The following is a 12,779-nucleotide window of genomic DNA, read 5'->3' on the forward strand; positions in this document are numbered from 1 at the left end:
TTAAAACTAGCAGCAACTATCAGTGACATGCTTGGTAATTTTATTACTCACCTCAGCTGGATCTAAGTAACTATCCAGTAAGTTTAATTTCAGTACTCCCTCCGGTTCTTTTAACCAAGAGGTTGAGTCCGCCCAAGCAGTATCATCTTGCTTGGGTGGGGCTAGGTGGTCATATGATGAAGCATGACACTATTATGTGTGTGAGACCACCTAGTCCGTAAGGGAGACTCCCCCTTCCCCTGTGGGACTACACAGCACCCCCCCTGTCTGGATATTCTCCAACAATGATTCCCCCGCGTTAGGATCCAAAGCCACCTAACCAACACCGATTTAAGACTGACCCAGTCTTACTTTCGGTTCCCTACTACCCCCACACCTTTAGTGATTATATAGATTTCTTTAGGGAGGCGGTGTGGGCTAGCAACACTCCCAGTGCTCTCCTTTTGTGTATTTATCTTTCCTTTATAGTCATGACTGGGTGCATCACAACCCACAAGTTGTAGATTATAACGAAATGAGACACTGACATTTATAAAGGGACTACAGAATGCCATGTATTATATAATTTTTAACACATAACCATACACACATTAGTATTTCAACACTAGAATATACGTTTACCAAGGCAAAAGATTGTAACTTTTAAGAATGAAGAACAAATAAGAGAGACCTACCTGTGTTAATGATATTTGGGTTTGAATCCAGGTAGCTTGGTAAAGTTAAACCAAAAAACATTGAAAATCCCAAAACAAAGAGATTCCGAGATGAATTCATGTCAACAAACTGCAGATTGGAAAGACCAATAGCTGTTATCATCCCTGCAGACAAAACAAATACAAAAATATGTAGTAATAATAAAAATCCAGGCAAAGCGTAGGATGCTATGAAACTGCATCAACGCCTACTATTTAGACATCTGTGGCCTTCCTTCGATGTTTGTCAACTACGCAAAATGCTTTTAGTTTGACCAGAAAGGGAGCATGATTTACAGGGAGCCCCAGTCATTGCAAATCATGGAAATGCCACTTGGCTCTGCCACTCCAATGTGCTTCAGTGCATTTGTTATTACTAATAGACATGTTTGGTCACTTTAGTAGCACAGAGCTGCTGCAGGTGCAGCAGACTCCTGCAGCCAAAGGCTCCAAAGTGCTTGCCCTGTGCACTGCAGCTATGTGTATTATATCCGCCCTAACTTTGGAGTGATACCTCTCTGTTACAGGAATTAGCACATGAACAACTAACAAAGACACAAAAAGGAGTTGTTCTAATTTGTTTTGCACAGGTGCTAAGCATTATGCAACATGATTGTTGTAGAGCATAGCTCAGTATCAAGTATCCCATACATCATGATGCATGGTGGACATTTTTAGGCGGAGCTTAGGCAGCGCACATGAGCTGTCTGCAAGACATGCTGTATTCAGTCTAGGGGTCGGTTTACAGACCTGAGCACCACAGGAGCCGTACAATAGTCCTGCAGATGGCTTGTCTTTTTAAACCCCGTTGCCTCACTATTCAATGTCCTGCAGAACTGGCGGGAGCGCCTGCTCCTGTCGAGATTGCGCTGCCTGCGGAAGGAATTGTTTCATTTGTCCAGCTCTCTTGCTTTTCTTAAACCCTTTCTTCCTCCTGCTACATCCTTCGGCCTTTCCTCGCCCGTACCCTCTTTTCCCTGCTCGCCACCCTGCTATTCACACCCTTTTGCACCAAAAAGAGAGACATTTTACAACTGTGACCGCCGACCAGGACTTTGTTTGATATTCTATGTGCAAGGCCATGTTGGCTCTACTATCATTCCACACTTTTATGCAAAAATCTGATTCGGTCTCTGTGCCCTGGCTATCGTGCACTGCTCCGTTGCCCTCTTGCTCCACAAGACATAAATACCCTCATACGTACCCACTGGCCACATAACACAGCTTTCAATAACCGTGCATTATGTTTTCAAATAAAAAGCTGATATTTTCTTTCCATGTCATAGGAGTTTGTATGAAAATGCACTGCATAAAAATAGTATATTAGATTCAGTGTACTATTGTAATTTTTTTTTTTTTTTTACCATTCGCACTTTTCTGGTTCATCGAACAACTGTATTTACAAATTTATCTAGACTTATATCAGTGTCATAGGCACCGGTCACCTTTAAAAAAAAAAAAAGAAACAGTATCAGCACATCTGACTGACATTTTAGAATGGCAAAATAAAAAACACTGACCGAACCAGTATGTTGGCACTTGAAGTATCAGTAGATGTTGTAGCACCCAGGATAATGGGCTGCATGGCTAAATACTTACAAGGTCCAAGGTGAGACCTATTGGCTATGCCAATGCTTGTTAATGTACTGTACTTTTCAAACATGGTGAATGGCCAGGTTAGAATGGTAACTTGAAAACAGAACAAAAAGTATACTCCAAGCACGAAAAACAAAGTAAGCAGCCTGGCAGCATATTGCAGCTGCTGGGCCCTTAAATACATAAATACATTTTAAAAAAGACATGAAACAGCTAGCAGGACGGGAGCAGGACAGGAAGCATAATGAAGGGCAGACCCAGTGTTGGGGCAGGTTCAGAAAAAGGAGGAAATGTGTGAGAGCAAGGAAACACTTCAACTCCCATGGAATGCCGAATAATAAAAAATAAGAGCCCCTTCGAGTGTTCTGTGGGAGGATACAACGCATCCATTAGGAACATTGTGAGACTGAAGTGCTCCTGGCGAGATGAACACTGGAATAAGCAGAAAAGTTATCAAATCAAAAGAAGACAAATTACTTAGACAACAAAGCTATGCACATTAAAAATGCGCACCACAATCCATATATCTGAAAAAGAAGCAAACGTGGCTATGTTAAAAGGACGAGTCAACTCTTGTACACAGTTAGCTGGAATCTGCTCCACTTTTATGGTGGCTGTAATGAAGATGAAATAAACAAACACTTTTCTGTTTTTTCAAAGGGGGCCTCAATAATATGTTTTCACTTCAACAAAACCCTGGAGTGGATAACCTAGTTCAAGGAAGCTTGGAATGTGTCCTTTTGAGTGTAGGTAGGTGAAGCAGCACAAAACGTGAGGGTGAGGGGCAAAGTGAAGGTGGAAACAGAACATGGAGAGGGAGCAAGAAAACACATGCACTCTCAGAGAATAATGATGAGGACGAAATTATTAAGAGACTCATTTAACTTTGACTTCTTTGGAGAAGAACCTATTTGATAGTAAGAAGAAGTCTACAGTAATTTATTGTATTGTTTCTAGTTCTGATAGCAGTGGAGAATTTGTCTTTTTCACTGACCAAAGGGGAAAATATATTTCTTGGGATATGCTTGCAGACCTATTGGTAATGAAAGGGACAGTATGGGGTTTCCCCCTGCTGAGAACCCTAGCATTCTTAAGAGACATTGTTATGATCATTTCAGAAGGTGTCAAATGCTGTGGTTTCAATTCATCAATTGCTTGCTGGATGTAATATTGCAGGGCTGGAAAGAGCCTGGCAAGATTTTCCTTCCAAAATGTATGCTGCCTCTTGAAAACATGGACTCTATGTTGCCTGATACACTACATGTGGACTCAGAATTTGCTAGTCTTGAAGGTGTACCTTCAGTGGCAGAAGAGAGCATCCCTACAGATCCAGCAGAAAATAAAGATTTTTCACTATCACGCTTGGCACTGAATGTATATCAAGGATATATCTGACAGTCTCTAATTTCAGATTTTAAAGCCTTGCTCTAGGTGGTTCAAGTTGAGAAAGAATGTTCTGATCTACTGGAAGAAATGGAGAGATAAGTGGATTTTTTTCAGACATTCCCTTTGATGTAGTAAGGGCATCAACATTAGCAAGAGGTGATTCAGTTGCAAACTTTACCTGAAGGAATGGAATATAGATGATGTTCAAAAGTCTACAGCACTCAAGATCCCATTCAAAAGTTCCTGTCTTTTAGGTCATGACTTGAAAGATTGACCGCACCGTATGCTTAAAGAAAAAATACACTCTTCTTTCCAAATATCAAGGATCAGAGAAGCAGAAGTCATCTTTCAAGCAATTTTGAAAGTTCCAGGGGAAGTCATTTGCAGGGTGCTTTCCTAAGAAACAGAAACAAGAAACCTCAGATAAAGAACCTCACTCCTGGCTATGTCGGGGATTAGGGAAACATTAGCCTATAGTTGCAGAGGGTGGTCAAAATCACCACTTTCTGGAAGAGTGGGAAAAAATAACTTCAGCTTATGTCTCACCCTCAAAGCTCAGGGATCATTCCTATACCATGGCCAAAATGCCCTATTAAGTGGAGGGCACTAATGAGAAAGGAAGCCTTTGTTCAAGTTCCGAAATCTACTCAATCATTTTTATGGTTGTAAAGACAACATGAGGTCAGTGGATGGTGAAAATCATTCCTGTAATTCCATTGAATTATTGCTTAGTCTTATTAGATCTGATGGGTGCTTATTTCCACATACCTATTGTAAACTGCCACCTAGCATATCCAGGCTTCTCCATTCAGGATCAACACTGTTGGTTCAGAGTTTTGCCATTTGGTCTGTAGTGAGTTGAGAGAGTATTCCCAAAAGTAGTGGCTCCAATCGAGTCTGCAGTATTTCCATATCTGGACAACTGGTTAAACTCTTTTAGAAGCTGCAACAATCCAGTTTTTTGGAAGAGGTGACGTCCACCCTGAACAGTCTTGGGGTCGATTTTCAGCTCCATCCTTCAAAGGATATAGGGGGTTATTCTAACTTTGGAGGAGGTGTTAATCCGTCCCAAAAGTGACGGAAAAGTGACGGATTTACCACCAGCCGTATTACGAGTCCATTATATCCTATGGAACTCGTAATACGGCTGGTGGTATATCCGTCACTTTACCGTCACTTTTGGGACGGATTAACACTCCTCCAAAGTTGGAATAACCCCCATAGTGTTTAAAGAGGCTAAACTCAAGATGCACCTAGGCAGAGCCTCCTACCAAAAGCATTCATCTTTGGTCTTGCTTTTAAGTCTGCTATCCCTCCAAGAATTTTCAGTCTTCAGCTTCTCAATCCTTGGAGACTTTAATGTCAGTCATTCAGAATATAAGGGGATGTCTCCTCTGGTGGTCGGACCCAATGACCCTATCACAGGGTTCTCATTCATCTGGATTCTCCAATAATTTTCACAAACGATGCCAGCACTCTGTGGTGGGGAGCGATGATAGAGCCTCATTCCTGTCAACTAGAGAGCATCAGATCCACAGATTGAATGGGTGTGCCAATGTTATACAGCATTGCAGCATTTTTAATAGCATGTACTTCAGAAGAACACTCTTGTAACATCAGGCAACACTGTCATGATGGCATACATCAGTCACCAGGGAAGCACTTGTTCCAAACCGTATAATCAGTGGCAGCCCAACTAGGAGTCTGAGCACAGACTCATTTGATGACTTTATCTGCAGTAGAAATCAGATGAGTAGACAATGTGCATGCAAACCAACTGAGCAGGATTTTCCCTCATCCCAGAATTTGTCTTTATTAGTATTAAAAGTGGTGTCACTGTCATTTTCTTTGGCCACCACATTCCCACCTGCCTCTGCTTTACACTTTTTGTGGGATTGTTTTCACCTTTGACTTTCTATACTGAAGTCTCAATGGGTCACTATACAAGTTCTTCTGGAATTTTATGATTTTCCTCATGATGCTGACTGGTTGATCACTTCTGTTTGGAGGATTGGGGAGGTCTCAGTTTTAATATGTCGCCCTGCTTTCTTGCAGTTACTGATTCAGCATTCATGCTTAAAGTTCACTTCTCTTTTCATGTTTCTCATGAGGTAGTCATTCAATTTTTCTTTCCTTTCCCTACTCTACTACTGTTGAGGGAGAGTTGTTGAATACACTGGATGTTAAAAGAGCTTTATCAGTGTATCTTGACAGACAAACACAGGCAACGTGTGTTTCTCATCCAAGTGTCCCTTTTTCAATTCTATGGCTGTAAAACATGCATTGTCTGTGGTAGATGTCTCAAAACACCTTTGGAATTTGTTACTTCTCAAGTTTATAAAGAATCAACTAAAGTGATGGACAACTCCATCTAAAAGGTACCTTTATGTTTTCATTTATTTAGTCTCACACTAATAATACCACCTAGAATTTCTTTCAACTTACTTCCAGTTACTGATGATTAGCCATATAATTACTGTGGCCACATGACGGGTATTGCTACCAAGTTATTTCCACCAACACCACCACACAGTTTTTCATTGTCTTAGCTCCGAAACAGGTGAAAGATAACACATTTGTTTGACACAAAATACTAACACAAATAAGTAAATGACTTGAATGGCCACACAAACAATGTACAGTGTTCTGCTGTGTGATTCAACAGATAAAATATATCTGAAATGTGTAAAACAGACTACATTATAGGGAGACTTACCAAATAATGTACAAAACATTCCTCCGAGTATTGGGTCAGGGATTGATGCAAAGAGAGCAGTGAACTTGCCCACAGTTCCTAAAACAAACATGATTCCAGCACCGTACTGCACTACTCTTCTACTTCCCACCTGAAAAAATATAAAATGCTTCTCAGAAACCAAAATCACAATATTTGTGTGGTACAACAGATATCCATGTAAGCATGTATGCATTGGGACTAAGACAGAGATATTTATCTAGATTCTTACTTTTATTTCCCTGTTTTTTTTCTCCTTTTTTTAAATAATTGTGGCAAATTGCAGTCTTAAGATGTGGCAGATGAAATGAGAATAGTAGTTAAAGCTTATTTATTTTCAGTTTAGTTTTTTTATATGACCAACCACGTATACAGAGTAGTTTGTCGTTAGGTTAGATATAGTAGAATACCATAGTTTAGAGATCCAGATACATGGAATTCAATGTTTAGTATATATCTCTTTGTGTTAAGGAAGGCAAAAAAGTAACTTTGGATGAAAACTGGTTGATATCCCACCCCATTTTAATGGCAGCAGTGGTGTTCCCAATTGTGGCTCTTCTGGGGAGTCTGTCTTTGTGAGCACCCTTTGAGCAGAGGTAATGCTCATACAATGCCATCTGACTGGCTGTCCAGTCCACAAGTGTCACTTAAACACCATGTTCATCAGCGTACTCATCCAGCACGGTGCCCTATCCCTCTAGCTGGTTTCCGATGAATCTTTCTTCCCTGTTCCAAGGAGTGGAGAACTAATTTTACCAGGTTATTCAAATCAATTACAGTGTTACTTAATAGTCACACATTAAACCTCAGAGTCCAAATTCAAGATCCAAAGGGCTTTATTACAGACTTGAAGCCAAACTTAACATAAGTGAGTGTCAAAACCATAGTATAGATATACAAAATCACCAATGGAGAATTAAGGTGTTGCACAATATTAAATAAAAGCAACATATAAGTCGAAGACTTCAATAGCAACAATGCAGAAAATCAGGAAAAGTATGTGATGTCTGGATTCTAAAGTTAAATTCTCTTGCCTAACCAGTGAACCTATCACCTAAACTATTCTAATAGTAAGAGAATATCTGAGAAAGGTTAGCAAACAGAACTCCCGTAGTAGATTCTGATCAAGAGAGGTGCAGTGGCATAAAGCCACATGGAAAGTATGAGGTCTGTAGCTCAAAAAGGTCAGCTCTGAGCACTGGGCAAAGGGAATCTGAATCTCTTGCCAACAAAATCACACTTAAATCTTGTTTTTTACAGGTGTGATGACATCATGGCCAAAACTCTAATTTGATAAACAAAACCACAAATCAATTATAATTGATACGCCAGTCATCCAAAGCCTTCAACACTCGACCTTGATACACATTAAGGATTCTAGGAGATTATAACACACAAAGAGAATGCACCCTTCAATCCAGCCAAAACTAAAATGAACACAAATATATTTTCAGTTCAATATGCTTTCAAATGTCATGCTCGTCGAATATAAAATTATTATAAAGAATAACATTTCTAAAATACTATAACATTGACATTCTCGCAAATGAGGATCAAATGTGGCATACATGAAACATTAACATCACTGTGCACTTTTACTGCTAAATATTCCAGTGCACTACATTTAACAATTTATTTTACACATTACAAAAGAAAAATAACCACCCCTTCTTCTCACATTTTAAGAAGCATAATGGCACAGCCAAGTTATGCTCTTTCAACCTTTGGTTCAGAACTTTTAGGGAGATCCTAAACAGAAGTCTTTGAAGATGTCCTTCCTGTACAAAGAGAAGTCTTGTAGTATGTGGTGGGCATTTGTTATGTGACTTCTGAAATGACTCCCTCTTTACCAATCCTCCAGGGCTTACTTAAGTGATGACCATTCCGCAATGCGGTACTAGCATGACAGACCTGCTGAATGTCATCTTTTTTCACCAAAGTAGCTCCAGCCTTGCAGCTAGTATTGGTGCTCTGAAAACATGTCAGGAGCAATTGTTGAAAACGTCAGTTGTTTAGCTAAATGTGCCCCTGGCCTTTCCAGTTTTAGGATGTTTTCCCTGTGTTGTACATTACCGTTGTGTTGTAGGGGAATACAGATGCAGTTCCTGCATGATCACTGCTATTGATGGGGGCTGGTGGGGCCATTAGTGAGGAATGGGAACTAGCCTGGAAACATTCAGTGTACAGAAATTGTTTGGATCCTGCCAAGGCCTTATAGTGCCATGTCAATGTTCAGCCACATGCCCGCTTGACAAATTAACTTTACAGAACTTTTCTTTAGACCAGATGATTTGATTCGTCAAGTTCAGCAATACAGATGTCAATGTTGGTGCCAGGTGAGGGGAAGCATGGCACGAATTAGAAAAGACATGAATTTAGTAAGTGGTCATAGCTAAGCTACCACAAAAACGGTTATTGGTAACCTAATAACAACCTGTTTTGGATACTTTGTTAAGTAGCATAGTAGCTCTGAGCAATTACACCCAAATCATGACCACATGTTTAGCAGAAAAAGCGGAAGCAAATGTTACATGCACGTGCAGCAAGTCCATAGAGGTAACATATCGGTTTCTGTTCTCATTTGAAATTATGTTTGAGGGGTATGGGAAAAATCTGCCCTAGTAAATTTGGAGGACTTTTACAGAAGCAAGAACTTAAGACAAGGTCAGGGGAAGGAGTAGGATGAAAGTAGTGGGTTTGAGGGAATCCATATACTGAATCTTTACTCATCAACCAAAGAAGCTTTTGCAAAGCCAAAAGGTCTTCCCCATTACATCATTTTGCAACTCTATTGACTTTGGCTTGTTAGCTTTGGCACACTTTTATGGTAAAATCAATCACAACATGGCCATCTTTGCATCTGCAGGTATACACATGCATGAGCACGCAAGAATGGCCATTATTATACTTTATGGTATAAACCATTTAAAGTCGATCATTCACTCTGTGTTTGCATGCATGTGCACAGATGAGCTCCCATGGAATGTTTTTTCTCACAAAATAAAACAAAAAAGCATTACAAGATTGCTGCCCTTGCACATGTACACATGTTTGCACATGACCACTCATGCTGGAATGGAGGTAGCAAATTTTAACATTAGTTTACCATTCCAAGATGGCCAAAGTCCATTTTAGAATGTAAAATAACCACAAATATATATGTGAGCTGCTGCACACATCAAGACAACTGGCCCTGTAGCAGTGTGCAGCAAGCTGTCAGAGCCTGACCAAAAATGCATTAAATTAAAGAAAACATTGTCCTATGAGCCTTAGCACCGAAGTGCACTATATTTAGTTTGCAAGACTTCAATGTGCACTGTATACTGTCATTACTTATTTAGAGGGGAACCAGCAGTTGAAATGAGCTGATCCACTGCTCCATGGTGTAAACTTTGGCGGGGAGATGCAAAGTGTGATTGGCAATTTAACAGACCAATGGATGAAGATTGTTGCCCAAAAGCTCCCGTATGTATGTATATTTTATATGATTGTTTTAAAGAAACATTTAGATTCCCATGCCTTCTCAATTACATTTAAGTGGGATGGTCAGGAATAAACCCTGCCAAAGAAACATGGAGAGAAACTACACTGCTAGTGGCAGGAGAAGGAAGGCCTGAGAAACCAAATGGATAGATTGAAAGCAATGGAGGAAGAAGACTGAGGGCCTCATTAAGAGGCCGGCGGTTTTGAGACCGCCAGCCTTGCGGTGGCGGTCAGGACCACTGCTGCTTAGGTGGTCTGACCGCCACATTAAGACCCTGGCGGTCAGACTGCAAGGATTCTGCTGACTGACCGGATTGTTGATCCCGATGGGTTGACGGCGGATGGAGGTTGCAAACAGCCAGGGTGGCGCTGCATGCAGCGCCCCCCTGTTGATTTCGACCTCGTTCTCCACCAGCCTCTTCATGGCAGTTTTACTACCATGAAAAAGTTGGCAGATAACAGCTGCAGTGGGTCCCAAGAGGGGCCCTGCACTGCCAATGCACTTAGCGGTGCAGACAGCAACCATTGCGAGGGTGCTGGTGTATCCTGCAGGTGACAGCATTCCTGCTGACTTGATTTCGAGCCAGCGACAATGCTTCCACCAGTTTCCCACTAGGCTGATGGGCAGAAACCTCACTTTCTCCCCATCAGCCTAGCAGGAAACTCGTAATGGGTCCGGTGGGGAGGCAGCCAGTGTGGCGGCTACCTACCCATTGGAAGTTCGGCGGATGGGTCTTCTCGTCCGCTGAACTCCTAATCAGGCCCTGAGAGCATAAAAGGATTCAGGGGACTGAATACTTCCTCACTTGCCAAAAGTATGCAGATGGGCTACTGCAGAGGGTTTGTTTGGACCGGGATCACTCATTGAAGCAAACAAAGGGGCACCTCAGCAAGACATCATTGCAATAAATGTTGGTTTGGGTGTTAGGGAGGAATTGAATATGAGCTCTTCATCAAGCAAATGGTTTTGAGCATAAGTATTTTGATGTTTAATTCAAAGTTGTCAACTTGCTATTCACTAAGTCAGTGGTTTTCAAGAACTCAATCAGCATCTTGACAGGTGAGGAGAGCTTGGTTCCCAATTCAACGCGTTTTTTCATAGCTTATGCTTAGTGTCATTGATTTTGGTGTGTTAGCAAAAAGTGCAAAAGGAAAAAGGGTATAGAAATATTTCTCTCATGTTTACAAGACCTGAGTGGGGGTGTAAGTGAAAGATGATAACATAGATATCGTTGGTATACATATGCTATGAGCAGTGGGTGGTTAAGCCCTAAGTGAGGAGTTAAAGTATTTTTACTTGTTTATAACTTTGTTAGAAGAGGGAAGTTCAGAATGGCATTGCAACAGTTAACACAGAAAATAAACATTGCTACAATGAAAACATTTTTTTAATATATGTAGTTATTCCAGCACAGCAATACTTGCATATTTGAGAGTGCTTGAAATTCTGCGCTTTAATAGAACACAATATATACATCTTTTGAAAATGTGAGCACAAAGAAAATTTGCCAATTATTTTAAAAACTTGCAAAATGAATATATATATGCTGAAAGAGAAGAGATATATAAGTTTCATGTCAATGATACAGCGATGAGAAGACATTTAAATAGAAAAAAAGTGAAATGTAATGAGTACATTTTATTAAAAAGAGCTTTGTTGTGAAATATTGTTAATTATGTACATGTGAAGGTATTGGTGATTACAAATCATTTATTTATTACTCCTGTACCTGTTAGGTGCTATCAAGTTGGTGGGGTAGAGCTCATTGTCTACTGTCAGGTGAGACCCAAAACAATGATCCAAAAGGGAACAATGGAGCAGAAACAAGTCTGGACTGGCCATACCAGGCATAAGGCATTTCCCAAGGAGGTTGGAAGGGTAGTGCAGCAGTTTTAAAAGCACTGCAGAGTTCCTTGTATATCCAACAGTTTTCAGGCAACAATCAAAGTGCCAAGATAACGCTGGTGATTAAGGTACCTACTGGAGAGAGATTTTTTTTTTTTTTTTTTTTTGTCCTCATACACCTCTGGCCTTCGAACCATTCCATAGCCCCCTTATGATGTTCACCATACACAGAGTTGACTAAAGCCAGGGAGAACCGAGCTCTCTCATTCGGACATCAACCAACATCGATGTCTCTAACATGAGAGTAACTGAGTTCTTAATCATAGGACGCAAGTAATAAATATACAACGCGTTATACTAAAGTATCTTTCCATTCCCATAAACGTGACCAGTTCTTTATTTTCTTGTCCTTATTTGTCTTACTTGCTTCCACATCCCGTCTTGAAATAACCATCAGAACGTTGAGCCAGTCTATATAGGAAGGAGCAGAGGAAACCATCCACTTCTTACAAATTTCCCTCCTAGCCAATAGGATTGCATAAAACAATATTGTTCTAACATCATTCTTAGTTGATTCCTCCCCTCTTCCAGTACCAAAAAAATAACTAAAGACAAAGTTAAATAAATATTTTGTCGAAAAATAGCTGAGAGATGTACATACTTCCCTCCAAAAGGGAAGCACCCTTGGACAGTCAAAAAAGCCCCTGACAAACCACATTTTGCACACAACACATCCTCACCTCCCCTCATCTTAAAAAACTTATCAGGGGAGAGAAAGGCCCTATACAGGGTAAAAAGATGATTCTTCCTCAATGAAGCCAATTTAACAATTTTGAACACCCCTCGCATTGACACTTCCCACCATATCTGAACCTGCCCAAGAGGGAACTGTTCCCCTAGAGATCAGTTGGTAATCTAAAGTCACCCTCTAAAACATCCAACATTCCCCAATACCATTTGGAAACCTTTTGTACTTGTTTGTGAGTCCTTACAAAACAATCTTCCAGATGGTTTGCATGGCCAAAAGTAATAACGGGCTCAC

General features: G+C 40.5%; 1 protein-coding gene across 5 annotated transcripts in view; it reads right to left on the minus strand.

Annotated features, from left to right (window-relative positions):
* The window catches only part of SLC23A1 (solute carrier family 23 member 1), a 381,822-nt gene that overhangs the window by 18,933 nt on the left and 350,110 nt on the right, over positions 1 to 12,779 (minus strand). For all 5 annotated transcript variants that reach the window (XM_069199322.1, XM_069199324.1, XM_069199323.1 and 2 more), the window contains 2 exons: positions 6,391 to 6,520; positions 675 to 818 (listed from right to left, as the gene is read on the minus strand). In XM_069199322.1, the coding sequence (XP_069055423.1) occupies positions 675 to 818; positions 6,391 to 6,520 (274 nt within the window). The remainder of the gene's footprint in view (positions 1 to 674; positions 819 to 6,390; positions 6,521 to 12,779) is intronic.

This window comes from Pleurodeles waltl, chromosome 7 (genome assembly GCF_031143425.1).
Source record: "Pleurodeles waltl isolate 20211129_DDA chromosome 7, aPleWal1.hap1.20221129, whole genome shotgun sequence".
Lineage (NCBI taxonomy): Eukaryota > Metazoa > Chordata > Amphibia > Caudata > Salamandridae > Pleurodeles > Pleurodeles waltl.